At 39.3% G+C, this 24,571-nt stretch overlaps 1 protein-coding gene and 1 long non-coding RNA gene across 2 annotated transcripts; one reads left to right on the top strand and one right to left on the bottom strand.

Annotated features, from left to right (window-relative positions):
• The first annotated feature begins 1,778 nt into the window (after positions 1-1,778).
• On the top strand, positions 1,779-11,015 carry LOC146689515 (uncharacterized). Its single transcript, XM_085437129.1, has 8 exons — positions 1,779-2,146; positions 2,640-2,708; positions 4,327-4,398; positions 5,371-5,435; positions 5,571-6,563; positions 6,646-6,807; positions 10,240-10,335; positions 10,622-11,015. Exons 5-8 carry the CDS (start codon positions 5,586-5,588, stop codon positions 10,928-10,930), a joined length of 1,545 nt encoding a protein of 514 aa, XP_085293255.1. The 5' UTR covers positions 1,779-2,146; positions 2,640-2,708; positions 4,327-4,398; positions 5,371-5,435; positions 5,571-5,585; the 3' UTR covers positions 10,931-11,015.
• An 11,287-nt stretch (positions 11,016-22,302) lies between these two features.
• Positions 22,303-24,425, bottom strand: LOC146689516 (uncharacterized). Its single transcript, XR_014916016.1, has 3 exons — positions 24,285-24,425; positions 23,277-23,369; positions 22,303-23,146 (listed from the first exon to the last, which is right to left on the bottom strand). It is a non-coding gene; the product is annotated as an uncharacterized LOC146689516 (long non-coding RNA).
• Between the last annotated feature and the right edge of the window lie 146 nt (positions 24,426-24,571).

Below are 24,571 nucleotides of genomic sequence, written 5' to 3' on the forward strand. Positions count from 1 at the left end.
TATGGCCAAACTGGTGGCAAGTGGCATCTTGGCAGCTGCACGCTTGACTTTTCTCAGTTCATGGGCAGTTATTTTGCGCCTTGGTTTTTCCACACGCTTCTTGCGACCCTGTTGACTATTTTGAATGAAACGCTTGATTGTTCGATGATCACGCTTCAGAAGCTTTGCAATTTTGAGACTGCTGCATCCCTCTGCAAGATATCTCACTATTTTTGACTTTTCTGAGCCTGTCAAGTCCTTCTTTTGACCCATTTTGCCAAAGGAAAGGACGTTGCCTAATAATTATGCACACCTGATATAGGGTGTTGATGTCATTAGACCACACCCCTTTTCATTACAGAGATGCACATCACCTAATATGCTTAATTGGTAGTAGGCTTTCGAGCCTATACAGCTTGGAGTAAGACAACATGCATGAAGAGGATGATGTGGACAAAATACTCATTTGCCTAATAATTCTGCACTCCCTGTATATAATGGATGAGTGAGCGAGTGAACAAGTAGACAATTTAACAGAGCCAAAGGAAGTACAGCAAGCAAGGCAGGAATGTGCAGGAAAGAGAAAGAAAACAAAGGGGGAAAGGGGAAAAACAAAGAAAGAAAAGAAACAGATTAAATACTGGTGTGATTGGTGATATCATATATAAATATATATGCATATGATTGCTGTCATTTTGTTTCCATTTGCTCATATCAAAGAGGTAAATGAATAACTTGTGCAATTTCTGTCCTGATAGACTAGCACTGTATAACAATGACAAGAAAAAAATACGGCTAGGCTAAATATCCAAGCAATCACCATAAAACATTAACTGACATGAGCAAAGATGGCTATTTATAAATCTGATATTTTTAAAAAGGAATTTTCAGTTTCAAGTGTTGACATAAAAAACGTGCAAAAGTCTCGAGTTACCCATCATTATTTATAGTTTGTTTACAAGGAGCCAGATAGTCTTTTTGATTTTTTTTTTGTGTTTTAGGACTTTAACCTGCCAAATAAATGGCTTGCCTTTTGTTAGTGAACTCTGTCTCTTAGTGTGTCTGCATTTTGGGTGATGCAGCACCCAAGAGATGAATGTGGCACTTCGGTTCATCCAAATATTGCTCACCAAAGCCTCATTACAAATGCTTTCAATGGATGTGTGTCTTTCAAGAAGCCCTTTTTTTAAAAGAAAGGAAATGGGAAAAAAAGGTTAAGGTGTGCCAAATCTCGCAAAAACTAAAAAAACAATGGTAACAGATTTAATGCATTAAACACAAATTTTAAATATTTGGTTCATCAGTATGGACTGTCATATTTTAATCCACCATGAAATACCATCTGGAAAGGATGTAATTGGTAACTGACTCATTTTTCAAAATGACAATGATCCCAAACACACTGCCAGTGCAGTAATAGCATACCTGGATAGAAAAGCACACAGTGGAACGCTATCAGTCATGGGCTAACTTCGCCCAGAGCCAAAGAAGAGCTTTGAATGTCCTCCACAAAGCCCGGAGAACTATTCCTAAAGACTAATGAAAGGAATTACAAGTAAGTTTGCCTAATAGAGCTCAGGCTGTGTTGATGAATAAAAATGGTGATAACAAAAACTAACTTCCAAGCTTCACTGTAAAACCCAACAGTGCATCTTACTAAAAGAAGTAAGTTGTTCTTACTCAGTTCTGAAAAATAGTTAAAGTAACTTTCATGAAGTGTGTTAGGTAGACCCAAAAGTATACATATGTTATAATAACTTTATTGTAATAAGTACACATGATGTTTTTGTAATGTTTTAAGTACTGTTGCTTTAAACTGTTTAAGTAGTGTTAATTCATTTGTATTAGTCATCATCCACGGCCCCGCCCCCAGCGTTTGCCTGGACTTGTCGGCCATGAGACACAAGTCTCGTCAAGAGAAATTTTGCAAGAGTGGAAAGTACAAGATAAACGTTATTTTTATGTTTTTTTGTTAATGCTTACTTCTAGCGTACATTTATCAGACTGCTTTGTTTTAGTTGTACTTTGTTGTAATTTATCAGACTACTTTGTTGTAGTAGCTCGTAACTTAGCTTGCCAGCACACAATTCCCGCCTAGCGCTGTATGGAGTCTGCCTTCACAATTTAAAAAATTAACGGTTGGTGGCTTGTTTCAATCAAATAGTTGGTAAGTAGTCTAATTTTTGCAAACTGCATGCCACAAAACCTTTGGTAAAATCAGTGTTTAGGCTTTTCTGACTCTGAACTTTATCAAGTTCAAATGTAGCCTACTTTTGACACAGTGAAAATGGTAGAAGATTTATTTAGTGTTCATTTTAAGAGTTTACTGGACAAGTTCACCTTCACAAATTTAAAATATGATGCTTAGTGGCATTTTAGTCGTGAAATAATTTACCTTTTCAAAGCTGCACTGCACCAAACCTAAACGTTTCTGACTCTGTACTTTCCAAGGGTTAGCCTATTGTGTACTTCACTTATGTAAAATTGCTTTATTATTTCATAACATTTAGAGTAGTTGACCAACCTGAATTGAAAATGAACTGTAGTTACTGTTTTCAAAGCTTGTGTTATCCAGGTTGACTGTTTTTAAGTGAAGTAAAAGTCTAAAAGTAAAAACTGTTCTGCTAGCTTTCTGTCCTCATGGCTTTGTGTTATTACAGTCTGACGATTGAAGGAGCAGTAGCATGCCGAGAGATCATCCAGCACTGCACTAAAGACAGCCAGTAAAGGTGATTTTAAAACGATTTGGCATCAAAATGTGGAATTGCAAGTTGTGTAGTTTTTCTACTGCCATAAAAGTCATGTTGTTGAAGCATTATCGGCTCAACCATGGTCAGTACTCCACAATTTCACCCTTACCCTGTCTCTACAACACATGCATGTGTACATTTAGTACATTTAATTCATTAAAGATACACATGTCAAGAATGCACACTCCCACACAAAGAAAAGACGGTTCTTATCTAGATTTGAATAAATATGGATTTTGTTGCCCTGTGTGTAATTTTAAGCAGCCATTTATTGAAAGCCAAATGTTTATCCATCTGAGGGGGCATTTAAAACGAAAAGAAACTGTTCCATGTCCTTTCAAGAACTGCAATTTTAAAACCAATGTATACTCAACCTTCAATGCCCACAAATGCAGAGACCACCAAAATTCAACAAGTTACAATGAAGGCATTGTGCAAATGTAGAACAAAAAGATGACATGCAGCTTGATTCAATAGAGTCATCAGATGACAATCAAGTGGCATCCACCAGTGAAATCAGTGGAATTGAGGGTTTAGAAGAGCAGTTGCAATACAATCTGGCTGGATTTTTCTTGAAAATGCAGACCATTCTCCATGTGTCTCAGAGAGCAACACAGGAGATTATTGAGCATATTGATCAGTTGTTTTTGTTATCAGTACCTCTGGTTAGAAAATCAGTTGTAGATATACTGAAAAAGCACAACTGTACATATACGGACAAACTGGTGGATGAGATTTGTCAGGCAGTTTCTGATAGTAATGTTTTACATAAATGTGTCACATCTGAAGGACCACTATCTACAGCAAAGAGGAGGAAATCATATTAAGCAAATTTTCCATATGTCAAACCTGTGGAGTATTTAATTGAATCGTCAAAGCACACTTATATGTATGTGCCTATTCTCACATCTTTGCAATTGTTGTTGAAAAAAAATGATGTGCTTGAAGAAATTAAACAAGCACCCACACAGATTCCTGGACATTTCATGTCATTTTGTGATGGATCCTACTACCAGGAAAATGTTCTACTGTCACAAGAGGGACAGAAATTGTCAATAATACTTTACGTGGATGATTTTGAAATCGCAAACCCACTTGGTACCTCAAAGAAAATACATAAAGTTTTTGCAGTTTATTGGACACTGGCAAACTTTCCAGTTAAATCTCGTTCTGCTCTACACTGCACTCAGCTTGCTCTGCTGTGCAATTCCAATGATGTACGCCAGTTTGGGTATAAGGAAATGTTGTCACCACTCTTAAATGATCTGAAAACTCTTGAAGAAGTAGGTGTCTACATTGAGACTCTTGGTGAATGTCTTAAAGGCACTGTCTACTCTGTTGTGGCAGACAACCTTGCTGCCCATGGACTTGCTGGTTTCAATGAGTTTCAGGTCTACATATTTCTGTAGGTTTTGTCATGCCACCCAAACAGAAATGCAAACTGAAAATGCTGTTACAGGGAATTATGTAATGAGAACAAAAGATGCTCATGATAATCTTGTGCAAGAGCTTCAGAATGATGACATTGAGGAAAACTATGGTGTTAAAAACCCCTGTGTTCTTTCTGACCATCTCTCTTTCTTCCATCCTGTCACAGGCTTCCCACCTGACCTCCTACACGACCTGTTTGAAGGTGTCGTTCCAGTGGAGTTGGCACATTGTTTAAAAGGTTTGATTTCTAAGAGATATTTTACCTTAGAAGACTTAAACAGAGCAATTCTGCGCTTTCCCCACCAACATTCTGACAAAGTTGATCGCCCTCATCCAATACCCTCAAATTTTGCCAGGCGAGGGACCATTGGTGGGAACGGGCATGAAAATCATGCCCTTCTTAGACTGTTGCCTCTTCTCATTGGCTCCAAAGTTCCAGAAAGAGACACTTTTTGGGAAGTGCTAATGGATTTAAAGGACGTAGTTCAGCTTGCCATGTCTCATACTTTTAGTGACGAGACCATTCAGTACATGGCCTGTAAAATATTAGATCACAGACAACTCTTTCAGGAAGTGTTTCCTAATGTTCGATTCAGGCCAAAGCATCATTACATCGAGCATTACCCACACTTAATAAAGTGCTTTGGTCCCTTAGTTCATCTTTGGACAATGAGATTTGAGGGAAAGCATAAGGTTTTCAAAAAAATAGTTCATGACACTCACAACTACAAAAATGTACTAAAAACTTTGGCAGAGAGACATCAAAGCATGCTGGCATTTTATTTGTCCTCATCAACGTTTTTCAAACCACCTGTGCAAACATCCAAAATGGAGTCTTTGTACATTTCATCATTACCTGCAGATACACAATTATTTATTTCAGGTATTGCTGACAGTGACACAATATATGCAACAAAAAAGGTTACAAACTTTGCAATTGGCATGTTTGTATGCACAGGTGCTTATGCTGCATTGCCAGAGTTCAAAGAGATTCTTAATGTACTGCTCATCAGAAACAACATTTATTTTCTCTTGAAAGACTATGACACTTATTACGTTGAGCACTTGCGTTCATATGAAGTAGCAGAGAATCAACAGAGGGGTCTCCGTCACAGTGTAAAATCTCTGTGCCAACTGTCTGACCACATGCCGCATGTTGCTTACAAGATAGCAAATGAACTCATTCTAACAACAAACCATTTCATTCCAGTGTCTGACTAAAGAAACAGAACTGAGACATCAGCTGATTCCACCAATTTCTGAACCAATGCAAAGGTAATTCATCTATTCAGTTTTTTTGTATTCACATAAATGTTTTTATATTTTTGCACAATTAATATTTTGCAAATAACTGTAAACACAAACATGTATTAAAATGCCACTATAATATGTGAAACCTGTCTGTTACAGAAATAACAAATTCAGATGGAGGCAACAGGAATATTGAAGCTAAGGGTCATCCTTGATAAGGATAACGCTGAAAAACTTATTTTGCCATCTCGTCCAAACAGTGTGCAAGCCCTCATAGATGCGATCAAATCTAGGCTAAATTTTACTTTTGACTTTCGGCTTCAGTTTCATGACCCAGATTTTGATAATGCCTTGTGTAATTTGGTTAAAATAGAAGACCTGCCAGCTATAGCATCTGTTAAAGTTGTCAGGTTAGTTGAGCTTGACCGGATTTCAACGAGCACTGATGACACAATCCTTCAGACTGATAGCACTGATACCATAGATTCACCAGAGCGTATTAGTAGATGGCCAGAAGTTTTTATTGTTCCGCCATTTTCTTATGAAGTGGAACATGTATTAAGAGAGGGTAATGCAGCATTTGATAAAAATGGGAAAGTAATTACGCTGACACGAGATCAAAAACACAACATACTTGAGACAATGGGGGAAGAAATCTACAAACTAAAAGCATACCCTAGTACAACACAAATTGGCAAGGCTGCAGAAGCTTTAGTTAGAAAACATCCCTGTCTGAAAGAGAGGAATTCTGACACTGGGTGGGAAGGGTGGAAGAATAGCCTGAGATATAAAATGGGAAACCAAAGAAAGAAGTTGGCTAAAGCTGGCATCATGAATGTTGCTGTGAATGCTGGAAAGCGCAGCAGAACAAACCCAGATGGAGCTTCACCAAGGGCCAATATTAAAAGACCTAGGAGAGGTGAGGTCAACTTCCTTCCTTCTTATCCTTCTGGAGAAACAAGGGAGTCTCTGGAAACCAGAAGACTTGAGATGGTAGAGGAGTTCAAGAAGACCTCAGCAGAAAGAGACATCCCTCTCATTCATCAGCATATGATGCCCACTTTTGCCCTCCGGCGTGAAGAGATTGTCACCACTTCTCCTCCTGTATCAGAGCTCAAGGACAGATGGCCAGCACTCTTTCATGAGACACAGGTAAGTACAACTACATATATAACATTTGCTGTTCATATAGTATGCTGTGTTTTGCTTATAATATTTTTGGAATTCTCCTCAGCTCTACTTTGAATTTCATCGGATCACCAATCAGAATCTGCCACATGTGTTTTATGCTGCACTGGATGATTATGCTCCTCAGCTGATTGGACTTTACAAAAAGAGGAAAACTGGACGGGTCGGTGAAAGGATGGAGCAGCTTTTGTTGGCATATGGAAAACAGGTATTTAAAAATACTAATTATTATTCTGCTTGCTTGGCAGTTGCCATTGCTATGTTTATATATATATATATATATATATATATATATATATCAACCTGACGCGGATCAACAAGGTCCGCGTCAGGTGTTGAGGAACCAGGGCACCCTGACGAAAAGTGGGCTACTGGAACAAGAAGGCATCGGTGGGCAAGGGACGAAAACAGGGCGTTGTTGGAATGCTACTACGCAAGTAACCCCGGCGGAAGGGGCTACATGAATAGGATGAGGGACCTATGGATTCTTCGATACCCAACATCCACAATGACGGCGAAACAACTAGTAGCTCAGTGTTCCAACATTCGAAAGAAGGGACTGCTCTCACAGCTAGAGATTGACGAGGTACAACACAAATGCTACGGCAAGGAGGAGTCAGGACGCCAGGTCAGGGGGGAGATATCATCACCCCCACCCGAGATTGGGTACATAGCCCCAAGTGCGATAGGAGAAGGATCGTTGAGTGCCAGAGGAACTGACCTGAAAAATAGGATCATGGCCAAGCTTGAAACCTGGATCCCCCGTAGCCGGTTACCAAGATTACGTGAAGTTCCCTCAGAAGGTCTGCTAGATGATGTTAATGCAGCACTACGGGCAATACCTACAACCACGATTACCGACACTAACAAGCTGATCTACAATACGGCAGCAGTGATCAGTGAGATGCTTGGCTACAAGTTGAACAGCCACAAGGGGCAGTACCCTCCATGGAGAAGGAGGCTAGAGGGCAAGATCAAAGTAGCACGGAGAGAGGTTAGCCAACTAACAGAGTTGCAGAAAGGTGCGACGAATAAGGTGCCTAAGAAATACAGCAAGCTGTCCATACCTGAGGCCTTGGAAACTGCCAAGCAAAGACTCACAGCCTTGGCCAGCCGCTTGAGGAGGTACACCAGAGAGATAGAAGGCAGGAGAATAAACCAGCTGTTCTCCACAGAACCAGCAAAGGTGTACTCTCAGTGGCAAGGGAACAATAAGAGAACAGCACCACCAAGGCTGGAGACGGAGCAATACTGGAAGAGCATATGGGAGAAGGATGCAACCCATAACGGCAATGCTCAGTGGCTAGAGGATCTGAGGGCAGACCACAGCGACCTCCCTGAACAGGGTCCAGTAACCATCACAGTGGCAGATATCCAAGAAAGGGTCTCCAGTATGAAGAGTTGGACAGCACCAGGGCCCGACATGGTTCACGCCTACTGGCTGAAGAAGCTAACTGCACTCCACGAGCGTCTGGCAGCACAAATGAACCAGCTGCTAGTTAACGAGAGACACCCGGAATGGCTAACTGAAGGCCGGACGGTCCTGATCCCCAAGGACCCCAAGAAGGGACCGGTCCCCTCCAACTACCGACCAATAACCTGCCTCAGTACTACATGGAAGCTCCTGTCAGGCATCATATCGGCTAAGATGAACAGGCACATGGGTCAATACATGAGCGGGACACAGAAAGGAATTGGCAAGAATACCAGAGGCGCAAAACACCAGCTACTGGTAGACAGAACAATCAGCCGAGACTGCAAGACCAGACTGACCAACCTGTGCACTGCCTGGATTGATTACAAGAAGGCCTATGACTCAATGCCCCACAGCTGGATACTGGAATGCCTAGAATTGTACAAGATCAATGGGACCCTAAGAGCCTTCATCAGGAACTCAATGGGGATGTGGCGTACAACACTAGAGGCCAACTCCAAGCCCATAGCACAAGTCACCATCAAGTGCGGGATCTACCAAGGAGATGCTCTGTCCCCACTGCTGTTCTGCATAGGCCTGAACCCCCTCAGTGAGATCATTAACAAGACTGGCTACGGATACCGACTACGGAACGGAGCAGTTGTCAGCCACCTCCTGTACATGGATGACATCAAGCTGTATGCCAAGAGTGAACGAGACATCGATTCACTGATCCACACTACCAGGCTATACAGCAATGACATTGGAATGTCGTTCGGACTGGAGAAGTGTAGTCGGATGGTAACAAAGAGAGGGAAGGTAGTCAGAACTGAGGGGATTGAACTACCAGAAGGCAACATTGCAGACATAGAGGACAGTTACAAGTACTTGGGGATCCCGCAGGCGAATGGGAACCATGAAGAGGCCGCTAGAAAAGCTGCAACCACCAAGTACCTGCAGAGGGTCAGGCAAGTCCTGAGGAGTCAGCTGAATGGTAAGAACAAGATCCGGGCCATCAACACGTACGCCCTGCCCGTGATCAGGTACCCTGCTGGGGTAATAGGCTGGCCAAAGGAGGAGATAGAAGCCACTGACATAAAGACAAGAAAGCTCCTTACCATGCATGGAGGGTTTCACCCCAAGTCCAGCACCCTGAGGCTGTACGCTAAGCGGAAGGAAGGGGGCCGGGGACTGGTGAGTGTCAGCACCACAGTCCAGGATGAGACAACGAACATCCAAGAATACATTGGGAAGATGGCCCCAACTGACCGAGTGCTCAGTGAATACCTCAGGCAGCAGAAACCCAAGAAAGAGGAGGGAGACGAGGAACCATCATGGAAGGACAGAGCCCTGCACGGTATGTACCACCGGCAGATAGAGGAGGTGGCTGATATCCAGAAATCCTACCAGTGGCTGGACAAAGCTGGACTGAAAGACAGCACAGAGGCACTAATCATGGCAGCACAAGAACAAGCTCTGAGCACAAGATCCATAGAGGCTGGGGTCTATCACACCAGGCAAGACCCCAGGTGCAGGCTGTGTAAAGATGCCCCAGAGACAATCCAGCACATAACAGCAGGGTGCAAGATGCTAGCAGGCAAGGCATACATGGAACGCCATAACCAAGTGGCCGGCATAGTGTACAGGAACATCTGTGCGGAGTATAACCTGGAAGTCCCGAGGTCAAAATGGGAGATGCCCCCAAGGGTGGTGGAGAATGACCGAGCTAAGATCCTGTGGGACTTCCAGATACAGACAGACAAAATGGTGGTGGCTAACCAACCGGACATAGTGGTGGTAGACAAACAGAAGAAGACGGCCGTAGTGATCGATGTAGCAGTTCCGAATGACAGCAATATCAGGAAGAAGGAACACGAGAAGCTGGAGAAATACCAAGGGCTCAGAGAAGAGCTCGAGAGGATGTGGAGGGTGAAGGTAACGGTGGTCCCCGTGGTAATCGGAGCACTAGGTGCGGTGACTCCCAAGCTAGGCGAGTGGCTCCAGCAGATCCCGGGAATAACATCGGAGATCTCTGTCCAGAAGAGCGCAGTCCTGGGAACAGCTAAGATACTGCGCAGGACCCTCAAGCTCCCAGGCCTCTGGTAGAGGACCCGAGCTTGAAGGATAAACCGCCCGCAGGGGCGTGCTGGGTGTTGTTTTTTTATATATATATATATATATATATATTTTTTTTTTTTTTTTTATTTATTTATTTATTTTTTTTAGGACAAAAACGACATCTATGCAACTAGAACAGCAGCTCTGGCCGGCCTACCAATGTACCTCAAGGAGGATTCTTCAGAGATTTTCAAAACATGCAAGGTACTTGGGTATTACAATAATTTGCACATTTGAATTTAAAAAAGGTTGAAAGGAGTTTATAAGTCATCTGGACTTGGGTTGAAAGTTGAAGACGTGAAGTTGAATGACTTATAAACTTCTTTCATCCTTGATTTGACTGGATGAATGAAAAATGAACCTTCACTGTCAATTTAAAACATGTTATGATATATAGAATTTGAAAAACTGAAGAAAGGTGCCTGACCATTTGTATTTATACTTTTAACAGAGGTATTACAGATGAATAATTGTGCACTGTGTATTATAGGAGGAAATTGAGTTCTATGAAGCCACAATTGCTCTGGTTGCTGATGTCGATGAAGAGGAGGTGCCTGGAGGAGTTCCTTTCTCACCACGCCAAGTGTTCATAGTACTTGAAGATCAGGTTGTTATGACTCATCACTCATGGACTGATGCCCTGGTGTGTTTGTTTGGGCTAATCTATGCTCTGCATCTGAGCTATCCTGAGAAGTGTACTGGCTTTTTTGAGTTCATTCAAGTAGTGTTGCTGAAGCTAGACGATGAGAGAAAGCAACTAAAACCAAAATTGCAGACACTAAAAAATGAGCTTGTGTAGATGATGTTTGTTTTTCACTGTCAGTATATTCGTGCTTTTTCAGTTATCTGTGAATGGCTTCAATAGTTTTATTTGTTCTGGGTAATTAGCTTTCTAAAAGGCAATGTGGAGAAAGCTAAGAATAAGGAGACAATCCATATTTGACGTTTTGTTTGTGATTGAAAAAAATCTTTACATAGTGTGTAATCTTAAGCTTATTTCTAAAAACACCTTTTAGTTACATGGAAATCTTTTGGAAGATAACTGATAATTAGTCAATATGTACAGTATACTTTCAAGCTTTATTTTTTAATTGTGTGATGAGTGCCAGTTCACTTGACTCGAGGTCTGGGCAAAACTGTTGAGAAGCCACAAATACCTTTGAGAATATTTTTTGTTAGTTCAGCTGTTTTCTATAGTTGCATTGCTGTAGTGCATCTGATTTCATTATTATACTAAATGTTACTTAAAATTGTGATTGTTATGGCTCTAATTGCCTCTAGACTATTGTTTTTTATATGATGTACACCTAAATGTGTGTTTTGTATATTTAATTGATTTTCAAAATGCTACAAAAAACATTCAAAATTCCCTAAAAGTGCAAGTTTTAAAATGCCTAATTATTTGTTTGTTTGATAATGGCTTTAGCAGTCATAGGTTATGACTCAAAGTATGGTTGTATTCATTCTGTATTTTCTCTGCAGTTAAAGTTAATAAAAACTGAATGGAAAGAACAATAGCTTGTTTTTGTGTTAATAGTACTTGAACCATTTGGTGCAATCGGTTTCCCCAAATGGATTAAGTTGTTTAAATACAACTATTTAAGTTAATTTAACTTAATTTGAATATGAGCATGTAACACTTTAAATAAGTTTGAATAAATACAGCATCTTAGTACAACAAATTTAATGGTTTAAGTTAAAACATACTAAAAACAATGAGTAAATAAACATAATGCATTTGAGTTACATTATCATATTTGCTTTGGGTTCTTGGGACTCTAATAAAGTACTTAAATAATCCAAAACTGTTTAAGTTATAAAACTTGAATCAATTGGTGCAATCGGTTTCCCCAAATCATTTGAGTTAACTTAACTGGTCAGGTTTTACAGTGTTGTGAGAATTATATGCATAAAAACAGTTTCTGCCTTGTATACTGTATATCCATGTGTATTTGCATATGTTTCAATAAATCACTGCACCTTCTATTTTCACAGCAAATTATCAAGAAATGAGGAGTTGCTCAGGAATTTTGCACAGTAATGTATAGTCTAGTGGGAGCAATACTATCAGTGTGCACTTTGGCTGTAATAATCAGTGGACACTAATGCATAACAAATATCCTTTGCATTATATATAACCATCTTGATTGAGACAGCTTAAAGATTTTGCACCCACTACAAGTGGAATTTGTAAGAAATGTAGTGATGCCATATTTTGTAGGGGATCCATTTGTAAAAGGTTAGTAAGCTGTAACAAAATGATTTATTAATGAAATATACATCATTTACTAATGATTTACAGGTCAGGTAAAAGCCATCCATTAGTATAACATTTCAGTAGCCATGCTGATCCATTATGGCATCTTCTTCATACTTTTGGACTTTATGACTCAACACTAGCCCACTCCATTGAAAAAGACCAGCAAGAATAGCAAAAAATAACAAATCTCAGAAAGATTACTCCTCTGCTTTCCTCTGACATCCACACATATTCTCAAGCAGACATCCTTACCTTGCATTTAAGGGTTTTTCTTTTTTTATATAATTCAGAATAAATAAAAGGTCTGGCACTCCTCTCCTGTCACTGCACTGGTCTTAATCAGCGTGCCTCCTGCGGTTTTACTGAGAAATCGGGCTGCCTAGGCAGGCAATGATTGGATGCTGCCATTTTGTGGTTCTGCAGTGTTGTCTGAAAGACCTCGGGCATGACGGCTTCTCACAATCTTGGAGGCAATGTCAGAAAAGCAAGCAGCAGTGAGAAAGTATTGACAGGCAGCTAAATCTTTACCAAGTTCAGTTATTTTAAAGACTACTTGTTCACAAAAATGTGTCCCTGGCAGCAGTTCAATAAAACTGTAGTAGAAATAGATGTGCGCATTCAAGTCGATGAAAGAAAGAAGGCTGTTTGCGATGCAAGCGCAACTCCCAATAAGACATCAACCTGTTCATTCTGTCCCGAGTATATATTAGAAGTTCTCAGTAGCCCCCACAGGCCATGAAATGAAAATGTGGACTCAACCAGTTAAAGCTGGACTTTTTTTGTCCCTCAGTTATTTCTCTCTTCATTGACTCTCCCCAGCTTTCATAGCCAGAAGTGCCTCTTTTTTGGATAGAGTTATTCATAAGACCAGGACCTCTTCGATTATTCTCAAGGAAAATGCAAGCATGGCCGTTAATCCGGCCTCAGACCAAGATTAACTCTGCTGCTGCCTCCAACTCTCCCTTTTGTTTGTTTGTCTATTTCACACATGCCCCCTTTGCTTATCTCCTGAAATGGTAAATGCCATTTGTTTTGTTCAAAGTAATTCGGGGTGTATTGGAGTGTGATTGTGTTCCTGAGAAGGGCTGCCAGGGCATAGATAAGCATGTCAGTACTACATCCTCTAAAATAAGGCTGGAGTCCAAGACCCTTATGTATCCCTATATTATGCATACAATGAAGAATACGGCTGTCATATAAATGCATCAGCCATAGAGTAAAGCTGGAGGTTATGATTGGATACTTGGATATTGAACATCTGTGTCCTTCCTGCAAGGGTGTCTTGAGCCAGCGTATAAAGTTTTGTAAGCTCAAGGCAGGATAATAACTTTCTCCTACTACTTCAGGGCTTCTTTATCATTTATTAATTTAATTAATTAATTTTAATTAATTTTTTTGTTTTGTTTTGGGTTTTTTTTGGATGATTTAAATATATATTTTCTTACATTTGATAGGCAAGTCTGAATAGTTAGACTTTGTAGTCTTTGCTATTAAAAAACAAAACCCATCAGTGGTTCACAAACTGTGGGATTGGCCCTTGTGTGGTGGGGCGCAGAGGCACTTCCAGCAGGAGCAGAGGAAAAACATGTTGACTGAAACTGTGTTTTTTGTTTGTTTTATTTGAGCAAAAATTATACAATGAATGCTGATGCTGTCATGCTGACCTTTATTTCACTAAAGTTCAACCTTATTTTCCTTATTTTTTTTTTTTATGTTAATGACTGCGAAAAAAAAGTGCTGAATTTGTAGCATGAACTTGCTTCCATTAATGTAAACAACACTCGCAGGGATATTTTTTTGTAGCAGTAGTAGTTACAGCAGTAGTGCAAGTGTCGCTATTTGTTTCATTCACATCTCCTGCATGGACCCCTTACACTCACTGGTTACCCAAACTCTTGTTGTTTATGACGACTCAGGACTTAGAGCCTACTATTCACAAGGTCAGTGGTTTGATTCCAGCTGTTGCATCCATATGTTCAAGTGTCCTTGAGCAAAATATTGATCCCTATCTATCCTCCAATGCAAGCATCTGAGTTTGCGAGTTAAAAATGTGTCTGTGAATTCAGTTTAATTCAGAGTAAAAAGTGCTTGGAGTGCTACATAAGAGTGAAGAGTAAAGCCATATATAAATTGCAATCCAATCCAGAGTAAACTAGAAGATGGTATAACATTAACTAACCTTATAAACTTTTAGTTAGATTAGTTATATGATTTAGTCAACAGAACAAATAGCTAGGCACCACAGCAGTGTACTGGTGACCTCGCAGCAAAAATGTTTGAACCTCTCCAAAGACACACTTGTGTGGTTAATTGGTGATTCTAAAGTGGCTGTTGGTGTGCTGGTGAATGGTTATCTGTCTCTCTGTGCTAACCTGTTAAAAAATTGATGGCAGGGTGTTCCAGCAAGAGAGTGCTTAGCCAAGGGTAAAGGAGTCTTCACGCGTCGAATACATGAAATTCACTGAATCGCGCAGAAACAAATTGGCACCAGATGAATAACAAATGTCTGAACCCAGCTGTATGCATCACAGTGTTAGCAGGGGGGGTAGAAGGGTAATCCCTCGACCTGCACAGTATCCTGCAGATGAAACTGTCATCAGATCACTGGAGCAAAGTGTAATATATGTAATATAAGTTTTATTTTAAGTTTTATGGTGATAAATTGGATTTACTTATAGTCAAACATATAAATCAAGAAAAGCACCTTTGGAATTTTTCTAGTGATTCTGTACTGAAACGGCTCTTTTCTAACAGTAAAATCAAGTCGGGATTTTTCACATGAAAACTCTGAAAGGACAAACATGCTCATTTTTCCTTCACTGTAAGTACTGGGGGGAAAAAAGACTGATGATTTTTTTTTCTAAAGTACCTTGAATGAGAGTCACCAAAAAAATTCCTATTCCAATATCTTTCAGTCATTTGGACAGTCTATTCAAAGGCATTTAACAGACCCAGTGGGTGGCATGGCATAGTATATTTAGAGGAACACACTTAGTATGTCCAATTCCATCCATACTATAAAATAAATACTTTAAAATGTTAAATGTAAGTATGCGTGAATCTAACAAATGTGTAAATGTTCACTTGCAAATATGGTGCATGTGGTGAAAATGAGCCTACATCAGGCACCATTCATTTGTCAGGCACCATTCATTTGGCGCATCCCGACCAGAGGTTTGCTATCATTCTGATGAAAAATGACCTCATCTGTGCAAAGCCTTATCTTCCTCACTTGTGACCTGCACTTGCTCCCCGAACTCATTTACAGAAACATCCTATCATCTACCACCCGAAACCAGAGAGACAGAGAGAGACAGATGCTTGTTATAAAAGCCATAGTTATAGTTCAGTGAACTTCTATTGGCCCACTGAAGGTTTACAATTCATTTTCAACACAGAGTGAATTGTCTGTGTAGTTACATTATGATACCTATTCCTCTCATTTACTGTAGTAGCACCTACTATACAAAACTCAGCTAATGGTGCACATCCAATACAATTAAATGAGAATAAATGAACAACCCCTCCTTCTAAATGTATTCTGCAGAACTGCCTAAAGGCCTGGATTTGTATCTGACCAAATATATAATTTTTAAAGTTCACAGAAATCTGTCTGTACTTATGGTGACAATAAAGTTATCTAAAAGAGTCAAATTACACATAAGTCAAATGTCACATAGAGACTCTTTGTTGTCAAATTTTTAATCCATTAGAGTACTTTATTTTGATCACCTTTGAGATGTCTCTCCTCCTTCACTGAAGTCCATCTATTTTTTAATTGGACATATGTGAAAAGGAGCACACCTGTTTATCTAAGACCACAAAGCTAACAATGATGTTGTTGTAAAAAACCAACGGTACTGTATTTAAAGCTGAGCGGTACAAACCTGGAGACGGCCATAGATTTAAAAAAAATCTGGTACTGGGCTTTGATGAGCACGGAGAAGTTTGGAAGAACCAGGACCGTTATCTGATCTTGCCACATAAACAAACTGACCAGTCCAAGGATGAACTGCCATAGTGAGAGAGTGACCAAGAACCATCTGATCACCAATTTCCCTGCCTTGACTATCTGCTCAGGTTTGTTATGTTCTAAGATTCAACGACTTCTCTTGTGAGATCAGTAAAATGTCTTTGTGTCTATATCACTCTGGGTGAGGGTCAGATTTTCTCGGAGAAGCGTCCAGAAAAACAGTAACCACTGGGACACTTCACTGATCAGATGCATGAAGAAAGAGTTTTCTCTGGTTTTATTAAGCAAAGAACTGTAAGTGTTGTGACATGAAGAAACTACCCAATGCCATACCAAAGGTTTTTCAGGGATAGTCAGGGTGGTCAGGGTTGAGGAAAAGTTGAACTTGACATCAGACTTGCCTCGAACAGAATAACAACCCTGAGCAGATAGTGAAGACAGCAGCTGGGCTTGTTAAGGAGCTGCCCCATGAATGTCTTCGACTGGCCCACTCAAAATCTAATCAACTTTTAGGGAGACTAAAAAGTGTCTTTTCACAGATATACTATCCAACCTGAGAGGGACTCGGACTTTCTGGTGAAAAGTGAAAATCCTATCATCCCATACCCAAGAAGACTTGAGATAGTAATCAGACTCAGGGGTGTTACGACTAAATACAGAGTCTGAATATTTATTTTTCATTATTAATAGAATTGTAAAGATTTCAAAACAATTATTGTGTTTTATGATGTCATTATGGGTTTTAAAATAAAATAAAGTAATTAATTTAAATAATTCTATAGCATTATAGGCTGCATTATAGCAAGACTCAAAGGGGTCTGATAATTTTAGTCTGATAATTTTATGAATACACCTGTTTTTCTTCCATTCCATTTTTGTTACCTACAGTCTTTTCAAACCCCACGTTTTTCACTCTTTTGTGAATGCTCTTAACTTTGTTATTTTCAGAGACCATTGTCCACACCGGCCATCAATGTTTGCGTTTAATGCTCATCTGTGGGCTGCTTCAGCGCCAGATGTCTTCAGAACAAATGAACATGTGCAAACACAGAGAGAAGGACGATCAAAAGAAAAATAAACAGGTTGGAGCCACAAAAATAGCAGCATGCAGACTGAAAGAATGACGGACCTTGTTTTACTTATTCTAATAAAATAATTATTATAGTGAGAATGCGACGTCTCCATATATGATTATTTTTATTGTGAGTGTTGAAGCTCAGGGATTACATATGGCTACAATGCAGTTATAATATCGTGGCTTGAACAGTTCCGATTTTACCTAGCTGTAATAAAACATATTCAGTTGTTTAGGCACAAACTATATTTCCAGTGTATTTACAGCATGACGATAACTGAAAATGTCAATATAATGCAAATTTCTATCCAGTAAATACATCTTATTAAAAAGTTTGTCCAAGGTATCTCAATATAAAGTAAATTGTGCAGCCCTGGACTTTCAAAGCAGTCACTTTGAATAATCCAAAGCCATATCCTCTTTTTTAAAAGCTGATGCATCTGATTTACATTTAATTTGCATATATCTTTGTTTTAAAACATACTCATTGTGGTTATGGGTGACCAGTCTCGGATTTTCAGTTTTTAGCTATTGTTTTCCTGACACTGTGGTCTCTTCAGCTTCAACATACCGAGTCACCTGACAATAAAACGTAGACCTTGTAAAGGATTTTTTTTTTTAAGTGATGGGCTTCCAGGGAGAGGAGTCAACTTGAGTTCCAGATGGCAGCGCTGATATGAGAGTTAAAGACCATTTTTAGGTTGACTGCTTTCAAGAGCAAGTGACCCTAGACAGTGTTTTGCATGAAGAGATGTGCCAGGTTATCTCACATGCAACACACCAGCTGGACTGCAACCTTAATAGGACACCAAGAGGGCTCGCCATTGCCTTGAGGTCTGCCTCAGGGCATTGTCTGAGCCTAAAGGGACTTAAGCACTGCACTGACTTTTGTGGCTGTAGCTGTATTAATGCTGAACTCGACTGTTTACTTTTTCGGGCATATTAGCATTATTTTGATCAGCTAAACTGCAAGTAGCCCCAAAGGCTTTGGACAAAGTTTTAGTTGGAAAGCACTCTTTCTGCTGCAGTTGTACGATTAAGGAAATAGGTTGTTTTTGTTTTGTTTCTTTACACATACTGAGTCTCCTGACTGTTAAGAATTGACCTATGACAGTGCCCTTATGTGATTAACCTCACCTGTGAATACTCGATCTGCTGTTGTTGCACCAGTTGCATAAATGTCTTTGTAGGTGAAATGGCAAAGCTGTAAACACAGCTCGCTGCAACAGCACAAACCAAATTAGTTAGGGATGCAGCAGAGGAGAGGATTGGAGTTGGGGCGCGGGCTGTTTTCAGTTTAATCAATCATTCCCACTGAAATCCAAGTTTGGAACAGGGGGAGGCGAGCAGTAGAGGCTGGGAATATGTGGTGTTTTGCTAGGAAAAGGAATCTCACTTTTTCCCCTTAAGGAGCTGCACTGAGCCAGCTCATTTTTCACCTGGGTGCGGCTCATTCATTCATTAGGCAGAGAGATAGGGACGTATACAACCGATCTGTGGAGCTGCTTCATTACTCTCTGAAGCTGGGCAAGATCGGACCACGCTGTGGAATATTTAACCCCCCTCCCCCGCGTGCTTCCTCCTCTTCCTCCTCCCTGCCATGGGAACGATGTGTGTTCAACAGGGTTTGGGTCTCTGCTCATTATAGAGGCATGATCATAACTCAGTGATGGGTGCTTGCTACATGCTGAGAGAGCAGCACTTGCAAAGGCAAAGATATGCTGATCCAGTGAAGGCACTGCTGCCCTGAAGAGATAAATGAGAGATGTGGTTTTGACTGAAACGTGATCACGGAGGAAGACAGAACACCTTTCCATAACGGCATGTATCCACTGAGATGTTCTTTCCAACCCTTTAAAGAACAGATTTATTAAAGTTGGCTCCGTTCCCAGAATATCCCAGAATAAAAATAGAGGATTTTTCTTTCCAATGTATTCAGTTTGTATTGATTAGCACACTGAGACAGCTTTATTACTTATGCATTTGGTGGTCAAAGGTCTCTCGATTAGCCTCCAGTGCATTAGCACAATGAACATAGCTGCAATGTGGCTATTAGGCATATCCACATCCATTACAGCGGGTAATATGGATGTCTTTACTGCCTCCTTTGGGAACTTGCACTCAGATTTTATATTGCAGTTTGGTAATTGCCCACTGTTTCTAGATAATTCTTTATAAAAAAGTAGGAAGCAAAATAATATGAAGTCCCTTCTAACAGGTAGAAATCTCCAGCAGAACCAGGCTCAGGGAGGGGCGGCCATCTGCCGTGATCGGTTAAGGTGAGGGGAGGAAAATGGAACAAAAGACAGAGCCAGAGATTAATAATAACTAATAATTAAATACAGAGAGATGTGTGAAAACACACAGTGAGTGAGAAAAGTGACTGAAGAAGAAATACTCAGTGCATCATGGGAATCCATACACTTATTGCATCGTAACCAAAGGAGGATTCAGGGTCACCTGATCCAGCCCTAACTATACGCTTTAACATAAAGAAAGGTTTTAAGTCTAATCTTAAAAGTAGAAACAGTGTCTGTCACATGTGTTACTACAATCATCATAATTATAGTTCCTACAATTACAATAATTATATAATGTGTACTAGCACAGGAGTGAGGACTTCCTCACTGACGAGTTGTAAAACTCTTATGTAAAAGCACAATTAGCAAATAATAAACAGTTATGCTCATGCATGCATTATCACTTACTAGCTCTGGCATAGTTCAAAATACAATATATAATTCATACATTATGTATTCATTAAATTAATATTTTTAATTAACCAACTAAAAACATAAATAAATTATAGTTCATGTGTAAAGCCAGCATTTTCAGTTCAGCACCCAAACTCTAAATATGAAACCATGCTGTTTTAATAGCTGCTGTATTCAAGTTTAGTTTTATCATGCTCAAATATTCAAGGTCTTTCCTGAAAAACATGCTTTCAGAATGGGAGCGTATGTTGTTCTAAAACCTGCATATACCTTTCAGCATTATGTTGCCTTTCCAGATGTGCAAGCTGTCAAATTGCTGAACACTCATGCAGCCTCATACTATCAGAGATTCAGGCTTTTTGAACAGAGCACTGATACCAAGCCAGATGGACCATATCTCCTTTAGTATGGAGGACGCAGCACCCATTTTTTTTTTTCTCAAAAAGAATTTCAAATTTCAGCTCATCTGATGACAGTTTTCACTTTAAATGAGCATTGGCCTAGAGATTTCATGTGTTCTTCTTTGCATACGCATACTTTAACCTGCATTTTCAAATAGTTCAGTGAACTGTGTACACAGACAGTGATTTCTGAACGATTTCTTGAGCCTGTGTAGTGATTTCCATGAAAGAATCGTGTCTGTTTGAAATGCAGAGCTGTCTGAGGGCCTGAAGATCACAGGCATCCAATATTGATTTTTGGCCTTGTCCCTTGCACACATAGAATTCTCCAGATTCCCACAGTTTAGTCTTTTTTCTTATTTTGTTTTGCTTTTCAATTAGATTATGTAATATGAATGATTAGATATTCCAAGTGTTCACAACTTTATGTCGAGGAGCATTCTGAAATGGTTGACTCAGATTTTTGCAGATTGAACTTCTGTCCATTTTCACTTCTGAGAAACTCTGTCTCTCAGATATGCTCTTATTATACTTAATCATGTTATTGAGCTGTTACGAGTTAACCTACCTAATGTTTCTATAACGTCATCTAAATCACTATATAAATAGCATTTATTTACTCTACATATTAATGTTTTATTGATATTGCATCCTCCAGCGCTGCAAACCCTTGGCATTATCTCAATGAACTTGTGCAACTTGTTTAGTCACCTGAAATGCTTTTCACTTCACAGGTGTGCCTTGTCAGGGCTCTTTTATCGAATTCCTTGCCTTCTTAATAGGATTTGGACCATCAGTTGTGTTTCATTTTGATGCATGCTCAATCATCCAGGTAAGTAAAGACATCAGTTGTGTTGTGCAGAAGTCAGGTTGGTACACAGCTGACAGCCCTATTTGACAACTGTAAGAATTCATATTGTGGTAAGAACCAATCCTAAGAACCTAAGAAAAGAGAAATGACAGTCCAAGAACTAAAGGTCAGCAAGTCTGGAAAATTGCTAAAACTTTGAATGAGTCCCAAAGTGCAGTTGCAAAAACCATCAAGCGCTACAACAAACCTGGCTAACATGACGACCGCCCCAGGAAAGAAAGATCATGAATTTTCCCTACTTTGTTTTCTGTTATGATTAATAGACTGTGCATAAATTATACAAGTGTCTAATATTTTTTTCATGAAGTTCCCCAATAAAAGTGTTTGACTCTTATTAGTCTCTAAAACAATAAAACTTTCTGTGTATATGTGAAAGTTTTCATATTTACTTAATTAAAGGCATATGAATAAACCACTGCAGGTGTTGGCTTAGACAGCTCCGACAAGTCTGAACACATTATTTCAAAGAACACGTTGTTGTACTGGCAAAAACTGGGAGAAAAAGTTCTTTTTTCAAATTTCCACCACTTATTTCAGCAGATAATGGCCATGGAGGATCTCTGCTCTGCGGTGACTGCATATAAGCAGGATGTCAAGGTGAAAGCAGGCTCGTGGCAGGACTGGCTGGTACACTCTAAGAAATAAAATGTTGTATTTACTCCACCCAGTTATGTCAACCAGTTCCACACAACTGGGTTAGTGAAATATAAAATGTATGATATATTTAATTTGAACAACAAATTTTAAGTAAATCTGATAAATCTACTCACCCAAAACACGCTCTACTGAAACTATAGGATTAAATCACTTTAACAGAATTGCAACTTAGTCTATTTAAGTTTGTAAATTAAATAAATCGAACACAAGTTTATTCAGTTAACCTAACTTTAATAACACTTTGTGTAAAACTTGTTGAAGCACACTTTGAGCAATTCAAATGCTTCTAGATCTTTTTCCCCAAACAATCTTTACATATATTCAAGTGCATTTTAGGTGCAGGAAGACAAGATACAGAATGTCATGTTAAACTGAAATGATTAAAACTGGAAAGTGTTGTGATTCCAACATTTTTAACATTAACATGACTTAATTTAAACTTGATTGGGCTACAATGAAAAGCCCACAATACAGCCCTGCAAACAGCAGGTAGAAATTACTTTTGTGTCATTTTTGTCCATATTTAGAAAAATAACCTTTGCTTCAAAACTTAAACTGAAGTCCAAAGTTAGGAGCAGTCTTTTTCAGTGTAGTTGGATGTTGGTAAAGGTTCAAGAACAAAGAACGCAGAAAAGTGAAAGGCCTTGCAGAAGTTCTTGTGGCAATTCAAACTGAACAGTTTATGAAGTGCAAGGAGAAGGGTTCGAGAACCTTAAAGTTCAGTGTCCTCTATAGTTCACTGCAGGCTGTTTCACTCAAGCAGTTTGTTTTTCAGAACCTGCACCTTCATGGATAGGTTGTTCCCATCCAACTCCATCAGCACCTTCTGAAGAAATTCAAATGTGTATTTCAGGTGCTTTGGGTAGCTCAGATTTAGACTATAGATTAGTCCAAGCAGGAGGGCACAACCCTTTGCCACATCACTAAGAGCTTGCAGCACAGTGCATCCTTCTATGATGACACCAATGTCCTCAGGTGTATCTGCAGAGTTTGCTCTCATGTCTGACAACATAGACTCCCAAAGTCAGCTGCTCTGTTTCTCTGCTTGCACCAAGATCCACATCCTTTAAATAAAAATTAAAAAAAGATAAGTTAATTGCGTACATATACATATGGACAAGTAAGTCCACCTTCCATTTCCAATCCCAAATTTAAAAAAGGAAAATAACTGATCGTTTTCCTTTTTTAACTTACCAAGAATTCCTTGAACAGGTCATCTGGCTTTTCATTTAAGTAGACACAGACAGCTTTCAGAATGCATTCCTGTCAAACATCAACGCTGGGATTCTGGTGGAGATAAGAACTCAATATGAGAGAAGTTTCCTATTTTGGTTCCTTTCAACCTCTTTACAAAACAAAGTCAAAAATATTAACACATAGCAGATATGTGATTAAGCAATGTTTCATAACTCACATCAGTGATGTGCAGTGAGGTTCATGATTGGTAAGGCACTGACTCCTCTGTGTCAGATTAACAAATATATGAACCCAAAAATCGAAGCTTTTCAATTTTGACATTACGTGAAAGCTTTCATTTTTGCTTTAATCAATTCTAGATTGTTCAACAATATATTTAATAATTGTGCCCCTAAAAATATTAAAATTAAATAGAAGATTAGAACTGGGCAATATGGACTTAAAATCCTATCATGACATTTTGTGGATAACAATAAGTCTGTGAAGGTTCACAGTCATCCAGGTCATCGTAGTCTAAGGAGCTTGGAAAGAAAAGTGAAGCTTCTTCAGTGAAGATTTCTGACACTAAACCAGAAATCAACATGGAGTCGAATTCTTTCAAACAATGTAGCAACTTAATTGATGCACATTTCTAAAATACACTACACATTCATTTCATTCTTCAAACTACAGGATCGCTGGCGCTCCCAGTGGTCATTACTGATGTCAGGGAGCAGGTGCGGTAGATGTTGGGAGTAATTTTAAAACTGTCGGTCTTAGTAGGCAAGTCTCATCTTAACAAGAATCGCAAAAGATTTTGGAAAATTACACCGAAGCGGGTTCAACAATATTTGTTAAATGTTTTCATACTTCTAACATGTGAGAGAGGTATACAAGCTAGAGTGTTAAAAAATTTGCCAGGCATCATTTGTTTAAAAAAAATGCAAAAGTATTCCCGAAAGTGTCAGATGTGTATCAGTTAGTATACATTAATCAAATTTGTCATCCTTAAATTGTTGAACTTACCAAATAATCCTCAGATGGCGATGGATTCTATCCAGGATGCTAAGCATATGCAAGTCTCAGTTGAAAATGGCGGATGATCAAACTTCCACACTGCACATGTGCAAACTCAGAAGTACGGAGAGCCTATTAGGACAATCCTCTTTAAATTAAAGTGCTCTTCATTTTAAATGAACTTTTTACATTGGATTTAATTTACTGCATTTTGTTGTATTGAAATATTATGTTATTAATTAAATTCAAAACAACATACTTGTGTTTAAAGTTAAAAATCAATTGGTGGCATTAGT

This window comes from Copadichromis virginalis, linkage group LG17 (genome assembly GCF_057382275.1).
Source record: "Copadichromis virginalis isolate Kocher_CV1m ecotype Utaka linkage group LG17, C_Virginalis_male_GT1.1, whole genome shotgun sequence".
NCBI classification, from domain to species: domain Eukaryota; kingdom Metazoa; phylum Chordata; class Actinopteri; order Cichliformes; family Cichlidae; genus Copadichromis; species Copadichromis virginalis.